The sequence below is a fragment of the Cloeon dipterum genome, chromosome 1 (genome assembly GCF_949628265.1).
Source record: "Cloeon dipterum chromosome 1, ieCloDipt1.1, whole genome shotgun sequence".
NCBI lineage: Eukaryota > Metazoa > Arthropoda > Insecta > Ephemeroptera > Baetidae > Cloeon > Cloeon dipterum.
This window is the reverse complement of record NC_088786.1, coordinates 25,150,016-25,167,843: the sequence shown is the minus strand read 5'-3', so window position 1 is coordinate 25,167,843 and position 17,828 is coordinate 25,150,016. Positions and strand designations below refer to the sequence as shown.

The 17,828-nt window shown below is 42.4% G+C and overlaps 1 protein-coding gene across 7 annotated transcripts in view; it reads right to left on the bottom strand.

Annotated features, from left to right (window-relative positions):
- Nucleotides 1–17,828, bottom strand: part of Myo10A (Myosin 10A) — a 40,347-nt gene that overhangs the window by 11,032 nt on the left and 11,487 nt on the right. For 2 of the 7 annotated variants that reach the window (XM_065479087.1, XM_065479053.1), the window contains 41 exons: nucleotides 17,747–17,810; nucleotides 17,260–17,369; nucleotides 16,919–17,194; nucleotides 16,619–16,865; nucleotides 16,351–16,560; nucleotides 16,096–16,287; nucleotides 15,899–16,033; nucleotides 15,559–15,846; nucleotides 15,344–15,501; nucleotides 15,040–15,288; nucleotides 14,682–14,982; nucleotides 14,058–14,217; nucleotides 13,697–13,830; nucleotides 13,465–13,638; nucleotides 13,248–13,408; nucleotides 12,904–13,146; nucleotides 12,651–12,837; nucleotides 12,494–12,592; nucleotides 12,254–12,436; nucleotides 11,953–12,197; nucleotides 11,704–11,889; nucleotides 11,238–11,360; nucleotides 10,799–10,926; nucleotides 10,371–10,608; nucleotides 10,131–10,314; nucleotides 9,941–10,079; nucleotides 9,499–9,663; nucleotides 9,169–9,356; nucleotides 8,858–8,962; nucleotides 8,487–8,633; nucleotides 8,153–8,404; nucleotides 7,948–8,093; nucleotides 7,679–7,893; nucleotides 7,421–7,619; nucleotides 7,220–7,362; nucleotides 6,992–7,161; nucleotides 6,677–6,934; nucleotides 6,476–6,591; nucleotides 6,273–6,417; nucleotides 6,098–6,215; nucleotides 5,712–5,800 (listed from right to left, as the gene is read on the bottom strand). In XM_065479087.1, coding sequence (XP_065335159.1) covers nucleotides 5,712–5,800; nucleotides 6,098–6,215; nucleotides 6,273–6,417; nucleotides 6,476–6,591; nucleotides 6,677–6,934; nucleotides 6,992–7,161; nucleotides 7,220–7,362; nucleotides 7,421–7,619; nucleotides 7,679–7,893; nucleotides 7,948–8,093; nucleotides 8,153–8,404; nucleotides 8,487–8,633; nucleotides 8,858–8,962; nucleotides 9,169–9,356; nucleotides 9,499–9,663; nucleotides 9,941–10,079; nucleotides 10,131–10,314; nucleotides 10,371–10,608; nucleotides 10,799–10,926; nucleotides 11,238–11,360; nucleotides 11,704–11,889; nucleotides 11,953–12,197; nucleotides 12,254–12,436; nucleotides 12,494–12,592; nucleotides 12,651–12,837; nucleotides 12,904–13,146; nucleotides 13,248–13,408; nucleotides 13,465–13,638; nucleotides 13,697–13,830; nucleotides 14,058–14,217; nucleotides 14,682–14,982; nucleotides 15,040–15,288; nucleotides 15,344–15,501; nucleotides 15,559–15,846; nucleotides 15,899–16,033; nucleotides 16,096–16,287; nucleotides 16,351–16,560; nucleotides 16,619–16,865; nucleotides 16,919–17,194; nucleotides 17,260–17,369; nucleotides 17,747–17,810 — 7,270 coding nt within the window. The remainder of the gene's footprint in view (nucleotides 1–5,711; nucleotides 5,801–6,097; nucleotides 6,216–6,272; nucleotides 6,418–6,475; nucleotides 6,592–6,676; nucleotides 6,935–6,991; nucleotides 7,162–7,219; nucleotides 7,363–7,420; nucleotides 7,620–7,678; nucleotides 7,894–7,947; nucleotides 8,094–8,152; nucleotides 8,405–8,486; nucleotides 8,634–8,857; nucleotides 8,963–9,168; nucleotides 9,357–9,498; nucleotides 9,664–9,940; nucleotides 10,080–10,130; nucleotides 10,315–10,370; nucleotides 10,609–10,798; nucleotides 10,927–11,237; nucleotides 11,361–11,703; nucleotides 11,890–11,952; nucleotides 12,198–12,253; nucleotides 12,437–12,493; nucleotides 12,593–12,650; nucleotides 12,838–12,903; nucleotides 13,147–13,247; nucleotides 13,409–13,464; nucleotides 13,639–13,696; nucleotides 13,831–14,057; nucleotides 14,218–14,681; nucleotides 14,983–15,039; nucleotides 15,289–15,343; nucleotides 15,502–15,558; nucleotides 15,847–15,898; nucleotides 16,034–16,095; nucleotides 16,288–16,350; nucleotides 16,561–16,618; nucleotides 16,866–16,918; nucleotides 17,195–17,259; nucleotides 17,370–17,746; nucleotides 17,811–17,828) is intronic. The other 5 variants (XM_065479065.1, XM_065479060.1, XM_065479071.1 and 2 more) reach the window with 5 other exon arrangements.

The following is a 17,828-nucleotide window of genomic DNA, read 5'->3' as shown; positions in this document are numbered from 1 at the left end:
ATATAAAATAGGTTAAAATCCCACTAAGAGCTATTAATTTTTTAAATGAACAATAAAAATGGAGAACAGTTAACAATAAAGAATCTAAAATATCATTGATTGTGAGCGAATTTTTTAAAAACAACTTCTGTTGCAGCTTTTCTTTTATTTAAAATTATCAACGTCCTTTCTGATAGCTGCTAAACGCTTCCAACATTAGAAATTCCAGATAATTTTTCAATGTTGAATCTGGAAGCATGCTCTGATTCTTTGTGAGTCTATTCATATTGAGAGCTTGCCGCTAGTTCTGTTTACGTTTTCTTGCCATAGACGTTTAAGAACTGCGTTTTAATAACAGAATGTAAAACCCTTTCATGAAGACATTTTTCTTGTTAATAATTAAAAAAATCAAATCCTTATATTTTTGGTATGCAATAAAAATTATCGAATGACCATTTCCTTTAATGGTCTTAAATTGAATAGTAATAAAAAGCTATTTTTCCTACCCAGATAATTGGCTGTTTTCCCCCGTAAAATTATAAGAACCCTTTAAATAAAAAATAAATGAAGATGTTTTGAAGCTTTGTTTTAAAAAGCAAATCAAACTTTTTCAGCTACAAATTTTACCAGTTTATCGATGCAAATTCTCAATCTGCTTGTCAAGAAGTAAATTTTTTTTTAAAAAAAGTCAAATTTTGGCCACTGTTCACGCGTCGCAGCAGCGATCGCTACCTGAGAGTGTCGGGCAAGTGCTTCCAGTTGCTCTGCATGTTATCCTGCATTTGCTGGCGGGTGTCCGCCTCGTCGCGCTCCTCCATGAGCTCGCGATTCGTTTCTTCCGCGATCAGCTTGAGGCCTCGTAGGCCGTTGCTGGCGTGGATGAGTCGAAAGAGGGTGGATAGCCGCTTGGACGGCGGCGCAACCCTCCGCACCACACTCTCGTCCGTCGGCATCACATCACACTCGAACCACCAGACGCACAGGTGTTCGCGACACTCGCTTTCCAACGACGGCACGCCACTGACTAACCGACCGATCGTCAGCCGAGCCGCAACGGCTGCGATTCCGCCGGGCTGGAGGGGCGGCCGAGAGCGCGCGGAGGCGGCTCTCCTGACTCATAATAATTTTCGTTTTGCGCCTCCTTTTTTGCAGATTTTTGTAACTTGAAGCTGCTATTTATTTATCGCATGTCACGCGGAGGAGTAATTTGTTGTTTTTGCATTTTCTCATATTTCGTCTGCGAGGCGCACGCATGGTTTTTTTCCTCGGCTCTCTCGACCACTACACCCATTTGAGAATACTTTTCACTCGCATACGTTTCACAATGATTTTTGTCACACCAATGCATGCTCAGCAATTTGATATGCAAATGCATCTGGTTTTCAAATCGCTGCTTTCCAGGCACGTGCGTTAAAAGCTACAATTGCAGCAATCACGCTTTTATTTAAAGCACCTTGGGCAAATGTTGGTGCTTCTGGTCAGTGACTTGATAACTGGACATAATAAAGCAAACAGCTACCCGGGCAATTTTTGTCAATGAAATCATTTTTGATTGGGAACTGCTGTTTTAAACAGATGTTGGTTTTTCGAACGCCGTCTGTTCTAGCTTCCTAGTATTTTCCAAATAGCAATAATGCGTGGCGACTTAATGAGCGCTGCATATGCCTTCGCATAAACACATGACCGCGAAAAGACGACGATGATAATAAAAGCAAGCAGACTGCCAGTTTCAAAAAGAGGTATAGAAATCTGGCTGTGAAGAGTTCCAGGTGACCGGCTGACTGAATTATTACACATTTAAACTGGAGATAGTGAATGAGAAAGCCTGCTATGGCCGTGAAAGATCAGAGCGCAGAGCTATAAAATCCGATTTTACAAAGTTTGTCACACTACCTATTTATTCAGGAATTAGCGGCGGCGATAAAAATAATTGTAATAGAAACCGAACTACGCCACAAAGGCTCTGTCAGAGAAAATTAGCAATTTAAGTTAGGTTGGACAAAACTCGCCTCCAGCTGAGCGGAACAATTCACCTTCAATTCGCGTATAATAAAGGCAATTGCTTATAAGACATCGTTTTGGGGAGCTAAGAGAAATTTCCAACCGACCGAAATGCAGGAGAGGAAATTGGCACTCGTTTTTTGCTCTGGCATATATGACACATCCTAAATTTTCCCCGTTCATGGCCGGCGTGTATTGTGCGCGCATCTGGCGCGGCTGAATTAGACAAAATACAAGCGCCTCCGTATCATCCTGGACATCTGCATCAACCAATTTACGTATGTGTGCAGTGACGAGGCAAAACGGTGGCAGACAGTTGGTGAAGTAAAAATGGAATAATTTTCAACCGACAGTTATAAATCGCGTGAGCTGTAAATAAGTCGTTCACAAAATGCTGCCGGAAGTTGAACCACATGGAATTTTATTCAATGTTCAAAACTAATTTGAGCGATGTTAAATTAAGAGCCCTAAAAAACGAGCGTGTATGGGACTTAGGCCGAGGAATGGTCCATAAAACAATTAAAATTTCGACAGTTTGACGAAGAGTGTGGGAAACTCAGCTTTTCTTTTGAATGAGCAATACAAGATCTCAAACTTTCCACAGCGAATATATACACCACATGTGTGAGGTTTCCAGAAATGTCATGAGTTGACGCGAAATATGATGGAAGAAACTAGTAGGTGAAACACACACACATGTCCTTCCGTTTCTTCCCAACGGCGTTTTCTCTCGCAATTAGAGAACGCAGTATGTTATTCTGCTGCGAGCGGAGACCGAGCAAAATTAAATCATTTAAATCTGTGCGATTTCGCAACTAACGAGCATAATTGCCTTGGACGACGCAAGTTTCACAAAAGTCGGAAGTGTATAGCACACGGCACCCACCAGAAATATCTCGATTTGGACAAATCGGCGGTCTACCCAGAACTAATTGCTCTTCCTGCTCTTAATAAGTCGCGAGTTGGCGGATGAAAATTTGCAACATCAAAGCGTTTCCACAAATGGAAAGGTCAAGGATGCGTGGCTCATTCGTTTGTAAGGCGTAAATGTGGCAGGTTTAATAAATTAAAATTTCATCCTTGGCAATGGCAGCGGAAAATTTCTCTTTTTCAGAGTGAAACTGCGACAAACCGAGTGTACATTCCTCGGGCCACGCAGACCAGTCCGGCGAGCGACGACTGGTCTCGGGGCACAATACACTGACCTGGCCCAAGGTAATTGGATAATTAGGCCAACTACTGGCTGCTGCATCTCGACTGCAGTTCGGCAGACCGAGTGCTCGATAAACGCAATACCGTTTAATGTGGCCGTAACGGAACTAGTTGTCGCGCACTTGCATCTCAATCACTTTGGATTTTCAGGAAAGAGCAAACCTATAAAGATCTCTCCTCCACAAATCTGTGCAAAACTCTTTCAAACAAGTAGTGCTGAGAATTTTAATGAGTGATCGTTACTACAGTTCAACAATTTTTAATGCCAAAATTCAGTTTTTCAAGCGCATTGGAGGTAATTTAACGAATTTAACAGTAATTAGAACAAAAGAGTTAACATGATCATAGACCAAATAACTCTTGAGATGAATCCAGACGAATCGCAAAAAATAAGAATTTTCCACAAAATAATGAAGAGCAGCATTTTAGTCATGATTATAAGCATTATTTGAAACATCTAAAATAATTATCACTGTGTTGTATGCGCGATGCGAATCTGGAGCAAAAGCGTCCGATTATAAAATCAACTTCACAAGTGGGTTATTTTATTTATTAAAGCGTTGCTGTACTGTATATTCTTCCATAATGTACGGCCCGCGTAATGAATAAGTGCGCGCATCGAGCAAAACAGCTTCTCTCCATACAACGAATCTCGTCTCGGCCGGCGCAGTCCGCGTGTGCCACATATTTACGTGATGCAGCAGAACTCTTGTTTGGCCGGCTGGCTAGCTGATTTATTTATTAATTCCTGCGTCATCTACTAAATAACAGTAATGCACTCCGCGAGAGATGTGGCCGCTCGGCAATTTCTCAGAAATATCTGGACTGCATTCTCGGCCAATTTGTGTAAGAATCACTCGAAAGTTGATCAAGAGATCAATTAATCACAAACATCGATCATATAGCCGGTGAAGAAATAAAAGCGTTCAACCGGTTAGGATTTTATTCCAACTGAAATCCCTGATTCCGAAAAAAATAAATCCTGATTTTAAATCTTTCATAAGCTTCAGTGAAATTGTTCGCGGGATTGCTTCTCTAGCTGTTCTATTGTTTTCCAAGAACTGAAATTTATACTATCTGCAGCATGGTATGAATTCATATTTTGGCCAAGAAATTAAATTCCTAATAATTTCCATTGAGAGACTTCGAAGTTAAATTTTTGAGCAATTTTTGGATGACCGATTGTATTTTTTCTTGTTATCCCTATGAACGAAGTATTGGACTTTGTTATTGCTAAAAAAATCAAGGTCTGAACGTAAAGACAAAAGCGTCACCATAAAAAGAAACGTTTTGAAATAAGGCGTGGATTAAACAGGAAAAAGATAGAAAGTGTCAGATGACAGCAAATATTTATGCACAGCCGAGTCAAATATTTGAAGATTGCATCAGTACCGAGTGCCGGTATATTGAGTCACGCAATCCCGCACCTATTGTGCATAAATCAACAGTAGCGTCAGTAGCGTTTCATTTTTTAAGTGTGCACAGCAGGAAAACGGAGATTTTCCGGACGAAAGCGAGAAAATTTGAATACAATAATCCGTCTCCCAAATGAAACCAAAAGTTACATAAATTAAATCACAAAGGGTTCGCAAAAGTGCTCGTGCCGAGTGAGATAAGCCAAAAAGAAAGCGCGAGTGAGCCCGGCGCCGAATATAAACACACGAGAGCTGCATGGCATGCGAGTGAGTGATATATTATTAATACGCAAGTAGTAATTTTAATCTGAATTCTGGCTGTAGTAGTGTGGTCGGTGAAAGCATCTTGGCTGCGCATTTGGCTGTTCTGCCGCATTTCTTCTTCAAAAAGCCAGGCTCCGCTTTCACCTGCCGCGAGAAATAAATCTCTGTCCGACACTTTGTTTTAAGCCCGCTTATATGGCCAAATTTTATTTTTACAGCATGTGAGAATGGTCATTCAACTCGCTATCAATTATCTCGTTAGTTGGCGTGGTCAGGAAATTTAGAATGGAGTTAGTCGGCACATTTTGCAAATTGCACGCAATTAATTTGAAGGTTTAGAGAGTGCGCCTGCGGCATGTACTCGATTGGAATGTATCTATTTGTGGTTTCACGATAGCGTTCAATTCATTATCGCCGTGTGAGTTTCTACTTGTTTTCAGATTATGGTAAAAGTCTCTTTTTAACTCTCATTGTCAGGAAAGTTTCGCCCTTCAATAATTTTTATTTTTATACAATGCATGTACGTAATTTTACGATGATATTCGACTTTTTTGCATTTCCGAGACACGCGCTAATGAGCATGCTGAATGCGCATATCAGCACAAGGTCATTTTTTATACTCATCTGACCCTATATTGTGTTTGATGGTTTTCACTGTGCCTGCCATTCTTTACTACGGTCATCACTTCCAAACCATAATTAATAATTGAATACGGAGCAGATGGCTGACACAGAAAATATTGAATACAAAATTCTGTGCTGATGGAAATTTCATTTTCCCTAATTATAATTTCTGTGGAATAATAACGTCTGCAAAATGACAAAGCAGTTTGTACTCACCACTATCATGGCTTCATTACGGCCGAGCACTTCAACGAGATCGCAAGGGAAGACTCCACTTCGACCATTCATGGAGCCGTACAGCCACCCTGTAAGCAGAATGTCGCAATTGTAATGGTGATAAATTTGGACCAGGCAAAAAGATACTAAGTATATTTACTCAAGTTTTAAAGTAATTAAAAGTATTATTTTTTAAATGTTTTACCATAATAATTTATTTCAAAGCACCTAAATTAAATGGAAATAGAAAATAAAAATGTATATGAATGTGTTGCAAGCCTCGCCTTCAAGATGAAAAACAGTGCGCGTTTTCCAGGCAACAAAACATTATTGAAACTTCACTTTTGAGCATTAGTACATATATATGAAATAAATATTCAACATACCTTTTTGAATATATTGGTCTTTATTGACAACCTTTATGAGGTCGCCTTTCTTGAAAGCCAGCAGAGAAGAGTCTCTGGTTGGGTGGTCATTCACTGCTCGAACGAATTCATGCTGTTCCTAAAATGAAATGGTCAAACCTGTTTAATGCAATTGCATTAAGCAGCAATAACGTACTTTGTCAATTTCCACCATATAACGCTCAATCATGTTTCTGATTTGGATGGCTCTGTGGGTGTAGAAGACAAATCTGGTGCCAGAGGTCAAGATTATTTGCAGCGCATTGCCCTTAACAGTTGAGGTTTCCGCAACCTCATCAAAGCTAAAATTGAAGAAAAATTTAGAGGTTCTGATATTTAAAGCTAGAGAAGGGGAATTACTTGAACGTATCCAAAACTTGAAGATAGTCATTAGGAATGCTCTTTTCCCTTCTGATCAATCGAATGCCAGAGTGAGAAACGGCAAGGTGTTTCACATCAGGATTTTGATGGCTTCCCTGAAATTAAATAAATATTTATTTAATTTATTGAGACCAATTGTTGGAATTGTCAATTGAGGAAAAAGCTAGAGTTTAAATTTACTGTAATTGGGAAGATCCTGGCAAAGTATGTGGGCCAATCCTTGGCGATGTCAACAATGTTCTTCTTGATGGTCACTTTATGGTGGGGCGAGTGCAAGTTGCTTAGGGTAATACCGTAGCTGTCTAGCATTTTACGCATTTTGTTGCGTTCCTCTCTGCTGATCCTGATGCAAGCCAGACTCAAAGCGTCCTGCACCACCTGGCAAAATATCAAGTGCAACGCCAGAGGGTTGCTCAAAACCTCGTTGGGAGAAAACACCTACCGAGCAATATATATGAAGTGTGTCTGTTGAAGAAGCACAAATTTCCTTCTTACCTCTTTCCTGATGTGTAGCTTCCAGTTGACTCTGTTGTAGGTGAAGTGGTTAGCACTGTTTGCTGAGTAGAGCTTTGTTTTGATGTTTTCCAAGCTTCTGGCAAACTCTCTGTCAATTGAGACTGGAGTGGACGAGTCGACAGGCTGCAAGAACTCAGACGACTCCTCAACTGCAGCAAGAACTCCTGGTTAGCAGAGTGATTATTTTGGAATTTTGCTAAAGCTTACTTTCAATCCTGTCGGCTTTGTCAGTGTGGTGCGTGGAAACAGATGACCTTCTTTCCTGCACCCTCTGCTGCATTTGATAGGAATCAGACTTTATTGGCTGAATTGGTGGCGGTGGTGATTTTGGCTCCGGAACTTGGTTGGTGCTGCAAGCATTTGTGGAGTCAGATAATCGAGTTACCATGGAGGCTGGTAGAGCAATACTTTGACGAGTAGAAACTGCTCGACCTCGATGGAGGATGGTGCTGGGGAATTGATTGTTCCATGAAGTGAGGGGTAACTGGAGGGGGTGGAGGCGCAGGCCGCCTGTTGTCTTCAAAGCGGCCTGTTGGCGTTTTGTCCTGACCCCTCGACATGTCTTTCGTGACAGCTTCCACTGAGTCAACAGTGTCCCATCGGCCAGCTGAAGCAATAAATTATGTTTGAGCGCTTCAAAGTGAAAATACTATGGCGTGCACCGACCTAGTTGCTGTTCAAGCAGCAATTTCCTATTATCCTCTAGCTTTTTTACTGCCCTCTGCTCCTTCATGGGCAGCAAGGAAGGCTTTTCAGGCTTGGTGGTGGACCTCATGCTGTGGTTAGCAGTGACCATCTCCAGTTTTTGCCGCATCTCACTGCTAATGCGCAGCTTGCCGATACTTCCTGGAGTAGTTTTCCTTGGTCCAATTTCAAAAGCCCTTCAAAAAATTTATTAGATGTATCACAAATTTAAAATCAATTAGATCACTCACTTAAATCCAGACACGTCAGTTTTGTGCTCCACAGAATTCTTTTTCACAGGAGTAGTTTCTTTGGGAGTAGGTTGACCTTCAACCTCAAACTCTTCCCACTCCACAGAGTCATTTCTGTCGTAACCCATTCCATTATCGCCCAGATCCTGTGGATAATATTGAAATTTAGCTGTTATAATGACAATTACTGCAATATAATTTATACAATTGGATGCTGGTGCTGCGCGGATTTGCGGTGATGTTGTCTGATTTTGAATTCCATAAAGCTGTCGGGATTCTGATCAACGCTTTCCTTTGGCGGTGGCCACCTCCACTTGCCAATTCTCACAGTCTTGGCTCTGCCATAAACATCGACGAAAGGTCGTGACCCTGACGGGTCGCAATTTTCAGGAGCTGGAGGCATTGGTGGAGGGGGAGGGATTGCTTGGTTTTGCTGAAAGGAATGGTCCATAAAATTCTATGATGAACCAGAGCATTTGTTTAGTTTGTGATTGGCAATACAATTAAGTAGGAAGACAAATTTAAGCATAATATAGTACCTTTCCCACAGAGTCTTGAGAAACTTTGCGGTTTTTAAGTTCAGTGAGCACATTGCCGAAGGCAGCATGCTGAGAGGTACCCTTCGCGCTGCTTTTTCTGGGCGCTCCTGACTCCTTGCTGCTCACTGGCGTGAACAAATTGGAGCTCTGCAAGCATTCAACTCGCTTGAAACTCAAACCTCCACACAAAAGTTTAATTGAAAAAAAATCACAACAATTATTATGCTCCCATACGTGATTGAAAAGCGTGAAACACACATTTAAACTAATTTTGCTACTGTGATGTATTTTATTTAAATTGAGAAAAATTCGTTTTGTGATATTTAAAGCATATTTTATAAGTGAATAGTGTCATGTGCGATAGTGATTACCTGCTGGGGGGCACTTCGTTGTGGTTGAGCAGCACCACTTGAAAGTGGTGGCGGAAACTGGGGTGGGGGTGGAGGTGGTGTCATCTCTGGCGCACCACCCTGAACCTAGGGAGGGCAGTGTGCACAATGAAGACAGAAAAGTGAGAAACCAGGGACCACAAAACATATAATATTCGCTTCATATGATTTGCAGTGGTGCAGCTATATGAGCACAACAATTATAATACAAAATGTTTTGTGAGACACAATACTGTGAGTTAAAAAGAAAAAAGCAAAACAAGGATAGGAATTGTAAAAATATTTCTACTTACAGGACCACTTGATGTTGACGGCGACGCTTGCACTTGCAGCATCTGTTGCAGAGCTTGGTTTTGCGCCATTAGCTGATGCTGGATTTGCATGTTCTGAGCCATGGCTGACTGCAAGAACGCTCTCTGGAGGTTTTGCTGGTACGCAGCAACTTGTCCTGGGTCCATTTGGTTGAACGGCAGATTAAGTCCTGAGAAGTTTAGATTATTGCAATTCAAAAATCACGACTATGATAGCAAATTAAAAAGGAGACTTTGCAAATTTTACAAGACAGGAGATAATTTACATAAGTTCTAAGAAAACTGAAAGAAGAGATGCTAAGGCAATCAAACCTTGCATGTTGTAGATTGGCACAGGCACAAAGGGCTGCTGCTGGCCTGGGGTAGCTGAGAAAGGTGTGGGGATGCTAGCTTGCTCGCCACCCATTGGGGTGGAAAAGAATGTGGGCGAGCCGGCAGAGGTACTGAGGCCTCCTGGGGTCATGAAAGCAGCTTGTGCTGAACAACACACGCACACAAGGACAAAGATCAGTGTCAGGACAAAACTTTTTAAGTGCGAAACACCTCTACTAAAAGCCAAAATAATTTACATCTGATATGCACTAAAAAGCAAAGCAAATAACTAACATTGCCGAAAAAGAATAAGATGAGAAAATAACACTTTTAAGACCATTAATAAATATAATCAAACGACAAAATTAATTCTGAAAGAATATCTACAAAGAATGATCCAACCAATAGCACTACGTCGATTGAATATTAAAATTTTAAGTACCTGTCGGCGTGTAAACTGGAATAGTTGGCATCATCATCTGAGTTGGTGACATCATGCCAGACATCATTCCCATTGGAGTAGGGGAGGTCATGCCGGGGATTGGAGTGAAACCAAATCCTTTGGCTTGGCTCTGGGAGGACTACGGATAGTTAACACCTCATTTATTTAAAAAAATCCAAAATATGCTCACAGAGGTTTCCAGTCCACCGATGCTGTCGCCTCCGCCTTTGATTGTGTCAGCGAGAGTCGTGGCCGAGCTGAGTTTCTTAAGGCTGCCGTTGAGCGAAACTGGGGCCAACAGCCCCTGGATGTAGTCATCGACGCTCTCGGAGTTCACGGCCTCCGCTTGACTCGAGGCAGCGCAAAAGCCGCGTCTACGATTATTAGAACAGTTACAACCTAAGCATGAGCCTGATTCAAAGAGAAATACCGAGTTCTGGAGAGGGACTGTGTGATGGAGGCCACCTCGTGGTCAACCTCCTCTTCATGTCCGCACTCCACCTGGCCGCCCTGCCCCTTTTGGCCACCGCCCTTGAGCGACGCAGCCAACGAGCGAGCGTCCGACAGCTCATCAAGATTGCCGTCCAGCACTGGCATAAACAGGTCGTCCAGGAACTGGTCCACGTCTGAGGCCTGCGAAGGCACCCGCACTCGGCGAACGTGGGACGCTGATTAAGAAAGGGAATATAAATATATTATATTTATATCCAGTCATTTAAGGGTATATCACTATTAGAAAATCAGGAAAAAAAATCCTAATTAAACATCTATTTTTATAATCTGGTTCTGTGATAACTGTAAACTGTTTAATTGGACCATGACGCAAATGACGCTTATTAAGTAAATTAATGTACTTACCGAGGGATGGTGCTTCGCTGGTATCTGAGAGCGCAGACGACTTGACGCTGTACTCGGATTTCTCGAGATAATTCCTACTCGAGTGGCTGCCAGGGGTTCTCTTGGCAGCGTTGTGCGACTTAATGAATCTGCAACAGTCGAGGACACTTGTCTGAGTACCCTGAATAGCTACGTTCCCACGAACAGCACATTTTCAAATTCAAGCGATATTTTTACAGGCAAGGTAACATTTGTATTTCTTTATGAAATATGTGATGCGAAAAGTGTGCTTTTAGTCACAAGACCAAATAAAGAGGAAGAAGAGTTCAACAGGCGCAAATACTCAAATGCAGATTCTTTCTTTACAAATATGGAAAAAAACAATAAGGAATGTGAATGGGCGTCAGAGGTTCAAATCTGAATTTGAGTGGTGCAGGTGTGAGTTAGAGTGGGAACCGACCTGGGGTGGCCTCTGCCCAGGCGGCCATGGCCAAAGTCGAAGTCGTCGTGGCCGTTAGAAGGCAGCTGGCTGGTGGAGGAGCCGTCGTGACGAGCGAGCTGGCCGTCGTGCGTGCTGCCAGTGCTGAGAGTTGACACAGAAGGGTGCTAGGGTCAGTTGCGTGCCATCAGTCTGTCGACTTGGGGCCCTCATGGGGCCCCTTGGCACTACCTTTTCTCACGAGTGCGCCTTATTTACAAGTTACGGGATTGGGTGCTGATTTGTTAGAAATTTACAATAACAAGAATTGCTCTTCTCACATCACAGAAAGTGTGCCTGAGTTCACTTGTGATTGAACAGCCGGGTTACAACAGAAACTTTTCAGCATGCTTTTTAAAGAAATATATAGGCTTTGCGTAATTCCAAAGATTGTGACAAGGGAACAGGGTTGAAGGTGCAGGTGCGTCGTAAGAGTTAAGAGACTCACTTGAAATTGTTCTTGTCTCTGTAGTTGTCAAAGTCAGAGGCAGAAACGCGTCTTTTGTTGACAGAGTTGTCAACCGAAGGAGGTCGTCTAGGTCTACCACGATCAAGGAATTCTGGCTGGATGTTCGGTGTACTGAATTCACTGTCTAGCTCACTTTGAGCATCAGCGTGGTTTTCTTTGAAGTATCTATGGATAATTTATTATTGGCATTTTAAGTAAATAATCATTTTGAAGTTTTCTCTATATTACCTGTCGTTAAGGTTGCTGCCACTCAGTCCAAATTTGGACCACTGACTCTTCGGCACATCATCATTCATTTTGCTAACGCCTCGCTGGGAAATCGACTCTAAAGCCTCTTCAACTTCATTGCGAGTCATGTATTCCTGGTTGTGCACCATGACAGGCACTTCCAGTTTTTCAATTGACCGATATCGGTCATTCAGTTTGCTCTGAGACAGGCCCAAATTTTGCAGCTTCCGGGCAGGCACAGCCTCCTTTATTATCACAGAAGAGAACATGATAAACTCACTCTACAAACTTCGCAACTTACGTCTCCTAGGAGATTGTCTAGACTTCTGCTGCGAGTTTTCTCCTCAAAGTATCTGTCGTTCAAGGCCGATTTCCTGGAAAGGCCAATGTCGTTGGTGTGATCGCGAGACTGCGAGCGAGTGCGACCAGGTTGCTGCGAATCGGCCCACTTTTCCGATATGACCTCATGAGACATTTTACGAGACTGCAAAATTTAACATAAGTGCCCAACTGTCCTGTGGAAAGTGTAAAGAAAACTCACAATTTGCTTCGTCACTGGAGGCTCAGGCGGAGGGTTTGCTGGCCGTCTTGGGGAATGATCGTCGATATCCACCGTAAGTGCACCCATAGAAGAGAATTGCTGAAAAAAATATTTTTTTCAATAGAAATATTAACATTAAAAAATATTTCCCGCGTACCGGCATTCGCTTTCCTTTCTTTCCAGAGACAAGGAAGTAGTTTTTCACTACAGGGAATGCAGGTGCCAATTCCATTTCAGACACCAAGTCAAGCACATAGTCGAATCCACACATTTCTCGAACTTCCCCTTCATTGTCATCTTCGCTGTGGCAGGAAACTGTCCAGCCATGACACTCCGCAATACCCCTTTAAAAAATGTGAGCATATATAAGTACCACAATTACCATATAGATGTTATTTATTAATTATTACCTGTCTCGAATGACCAGTCCAGCCAGCTCCTCACCAGTTGTCCACGACTCAACTGGAGTGTTTCTGACCTCTCCATCGGGGAACTGGCATTCAAGGGACATGTTTACCCTCTTCCGGTTCGCCCTCCACTCGAGTAAGCAAGGAGGATACGCGCGGGCCAACTGGCACTCTGCTCTGGCTGACTGCAGAAGCTTGCGCTGGCACGCGGCCTTGTAGCCGTTGTAAGCGCTGTCAGACACGTACCTGAACAAAGCATTGTTAAAAAAGAGGGAAAGCAAAAAAATAAAGCTTCAATTTTCTTTGTTTTAATTGCATTTGTAAGCGAAAATCTGCAAGTCACTTACTTGAGCAGATACTTATAGAAGGTCTTTGAAGGAGGGAAGCAGCTGAGGCAGTTGGCCATCAGAAGCCAACCGCGCTCGTTATTCGCTTCGTTTTCGTTTTTCCACGTCTGGTTGCACAGTTGACAGAGAATCTCGTCTCTCATTTTATCGCTTATCAATCCCTAATAACGAAGGTTGCATCTGAGTGGCTAAATAAAAATGCTTTACGGAAGCTTACCTTGTTCACAATATAGTCGCCCAAAGCCTGCTCCTTCTTGGGACTCAGGTTATTATCATTCATAAATCTCAGAATGAGTTTGAAGATCGCCAACGAGTCTTGGTAATCAATGTCCTTGTTTTTAGCCAAGAAAGGAGTCTTGATTGGCTCCCGTTTCATGCCCCAGACGTGAGACTGGGTTTAGAATTTTTTGGTTTAAAAAAGATGAGGGCACGTAATTTATTAATATTACTTTGAAATAGATGTTTGTGAACTTGGTGAAGGCATGTTGATCAATGTCATGGGGCAGGTAATAACGGTCAGACCGACTTGGCAGGGCGCCCACCACCTTTACCAGGTTGCGCTCCGAGTGAATTGGCTGCCAATCTGTTGGGCGGATTCAGTAGGTCACATTAAATTTTGGCCCAGATTGACGTAAAAGAGGAAGAAGTGTATTTCTTTGTTATATTCGATGTGAAATGCACACAGGGCGAGTTTTGATTTTTAAATTGCACATCATTTTCATTAGGAAAAAATAACAGAAGGGAATACACGCGCTGTTGACATTATCTGCTGACCTGAATAAATTGCACTGCTATCAAAATGAAACTTACCGTCCAACTTGCTGAAGATAAAAGCCAATTCCGCAGGAATTTCCAGGTGGTTGACCCCAGCAACAGCCCTGGAGGTGCGTTCCTGTTCCTCCTTGTGGGCTTTGCTTTTGGCCCTCTCCCGGGCCATCTTCTCCACCTCGGCCCTCCTCTTCAGCTCAGCCTGCGGACACAATAAAATGTGCATGTGTGTTACACCAGATATGAAAACAAACTGCGTGCAGGCAGGCAAAGCAATAAAAAAGAAAAGCGGAATGAGAATTCGTCGGGGAAGGGCAAACAGGTGACAAGGATGGGTTTCTTGGATGTCCGCCAGATAGTTTAAGACTTTGAGAGAATAAATTTGCAACTAAGAGGTCTGCCGAGTGCCAATAATTTTAAAAATTGTACCAAATAGTTTACAACCAAATCTTGCCACCCTTTGTAGGACATGAATAATTATTATACAGCCTACGGCAAATGATAGTGTATAACTGAAAGGCGGACAGCAAGTTCAGAATCGGTTGAGATAAAGAACGCAGGCAGCACATGAAACAGGAAGTGTATGTGCTTGTAGTTATGGGACTTGCAGATTTTGCATGTTACATTAGAATAAACAAACAAGATTATACCATTATAAACACATACCTTCATTTCTGTGAATCGCTTCCTCTCTTTCTTCATTTTGTAATTTGCTTGAGCTTTCAGGGCAACTTTGCGCTTCAGTCTGAAATTTTTCCTCGCAGCATAGCCTCGGTAAGCTGTTTGCACAGTCACAGCGGCCCTCTTTTGCTGCTGGAATTTGCGTCTTGCGAGATAGGATCTCACATTTTTCTGGATTTTCAGTACAGCAGTGCCAAGAACACGCGCTCTCTCTTCCTCCAAACGCCTCTCAAGAGTTTCGCGTAAGAACACTCTGTGAGTGCCTAGCTGATAGTTCTCTGGCTCTCTGGCAATTAAAAAAAAATCAGAACCAATTCAAGAGGAGCTCAAGTTCATAACTCACCTGTCCAAAATAGCTCTGCACACTTCCCGCAAAGGCGTGCCCTTTGGAAGGGCGGTCGGGCCAAGAAGGTACCTGTATCTCTCAACAAACTGACCAAACCTAAGCCGAACTGGATAACCAGTCTTCCTGATTCGGATAGTCTCCAACATGCCAGTGTATCGCAGTTGTTCCAGCACAACCGGCATATCAAACTTCATAGCGGCTTTTTCGTTGTTTGGTTTGATGCAGCGCACAAACCAAGGGTTGCACCTGCGAAAAACCGTATTAATTAAAACATAAATACTAAATAAATGCGATTACTCACTTGGACATAGATTCCAAAAGTTGCTGCAAGGAATCGTGGAATCGCGCAGCCACTGTCGGAGTTCGAGGCTTCATGGTGACAAATCTACCGTTCGCTTTGTTCAAAGTTTTTGTAGTCTCTTGGTAGTTTCTCAGGGATTGGAACATTTTGCTCACCATCTACACACAAGTTCAAATAAAGGAAAAAATATGGTTTTGTTCTACGAGGCAAATTACCGGGATTTTGCTTCCAATGAGCAGTTCGACCACATCTTGCCTCAGGGTGTCCCTGTTTTTATCCAAAAAGCCTTCAACGTTGTACCAAACCTGTCCAGCATAGTGCCTGATGCCAAATTCCATGCTAGACATTCTTGGTCTTGAATACAACTCATTCAGTGCGTGGTTGTAGTGACATTTTTCAAGGAAAGATATATCAGTGGCCTTTGGGAAATTTGACTCGTCATCAAGAAGATGCAAAATGCCAACTGGTTTTTTGGCGATGAGATGGATGACCGGCAAATTGTCCTATACTTCAGATATTAATATACAGAACTAGACAAAGTTGAGTGTTAATTACCGTATATGTAATCGTCTGCCACTCGATTTTCTCTTTTGCGTATTCTTGTTGTTCCAATTTGAAAATGTGTTTGTTGAAGTAAAATTGAAGGTTTTCATTGGCATAATTAATGCACAACTGCTCAAAGCTGTTTTCCTATTTAACAATAATGATACAAAATTAAGAAAACGCATTTAAATCAATTTGATGTTTTTTACCTTGAAATCTTCGAATCCAAAGATGTCGAGAATGGAAATGGCGGTTCTTTTCCCACCTTTGCAGACAATCTGATTGATTCGCGCCACAAGCCACGAGAAAAGAGTGCTGTAGAGCGACTTGGCGAAGGCATCACGTGCGTCCAAGGCCTGGTCAATGCTCAGTGGCGTGAAAAGGCGCTCATTTCGAGCTTCCTGTTTATTAATATTAATTACAGTTTCAGTCAGACAATAAAATCTGCCAAAATTCAAGCTTACAGTAATTTTCATGGTGAGAGACCTCTTGATTCCATCAACGTTGAGCTGAAGCAAGTGCCCTGCCCATCTGATTTCAGCGTCTGACCCAATTTCAACGCCCTCCTGGCCATGCTTCAGCTGCTTCCGATGGAAGTACACATTGCCCAAGTGCAAAACGGAAGCTAATATTCTGAAAATCGTGTCTTGCTCATCAGAATTCAGCCCCAAGACCTAAGATGCAGAACCAGCGGTAAAATTGGATTGCCGACAGTCATAGTTGCGCTTTTACCTGCATGGCTGACAAGAGGGATTGGAAATCCTCAAGATCGTTTTTGCCGTCAATTTCACAGCTTCCACCCTGATTAAGGTAAAAATATTTCTCTGCAGTCAAGAGTCCGTATTTTTCCTTCTCTTCAGCATTGAGTCCTTTGAGCATCTCGTAGAAAATATGGTAATTGCGCTCATCTTGAGCTTGAGTCACTATTCTTGACTTTTCTAGCAAGTACTCAGTAATTTTGGCACCAACTATCACACCCCTGAAAATTTTAAATTAAAATGAAAAACAAAAAAGTATTTTCCAGTAAATTACTGTTTGAAGTGGACGTCCAGGTATTTCCCAAACCGACTGGAATTGTCGTTTTTAACCGTTTTCGCATTGCCAAAACTTTCGAGCAGGGGAGAAGCTTCCAGGATTTGCTCGGTTATGAGGTTGGAAGTGGCTTTGTTGACAGCGGCCAGATACTGCATAACCAGCTTGGTGCTTTCGGTCTTGCCTGAGCCACTCTCTCCAGAAATGACAACCACCTGACTCTCCGAGTCTTTGCTCATTCGGCTGTACGCGCACGAACCGACCGCAAACAAGTGGCTAGAAGATATTTAAATTGAAATCACATCTGCCAGCACTACCTCAAAGTCACGACAAAAACTTACGGTGGCAAAGTGCCCATGATCTGGCCTTCATATTTCTTGACCATGTCCAAGCCATAAATGTCAAACATTTTGTAGGGATTCACAGCCACGAGGATGCTTCCAGTGTAGGTCTAGAGCAATATTAATTGTTTTCACTTGTCAGTTGAGAAATGGAATTAGCAGGGAAAAACCAAATGAAGTGTTTTCTACGCTCACAAAGGGATTTAACAACATTCTGGCATGATTATCATTTCAAATTTATGTTGACAAAAGATTATTATGTAAAAGGAAATGTAGCACTGCAGTGATAATGCCGTTGCTTTGCAGCTGGCGCATGAGAAGCTCCAATTATAGCTGCCGCATATGTAAAACGTGCGTATATATTCAATATGTAGTAATGCAGGATGAATGAGTTGAGGTCACACCGTGTGAGCAGCGCCCGCATAGGCTTGCTAATATAAATAGCGACGAGGTGTGTGTGTAAAATGTATCAGCCAACAGTACTTACATAAATCAGTTCCTTGTCGTAGCGAATTTTCAAATTCCATAGCAGCGAAGCCTCATTCAAATCCCTGGTAAAATTTTAGAAG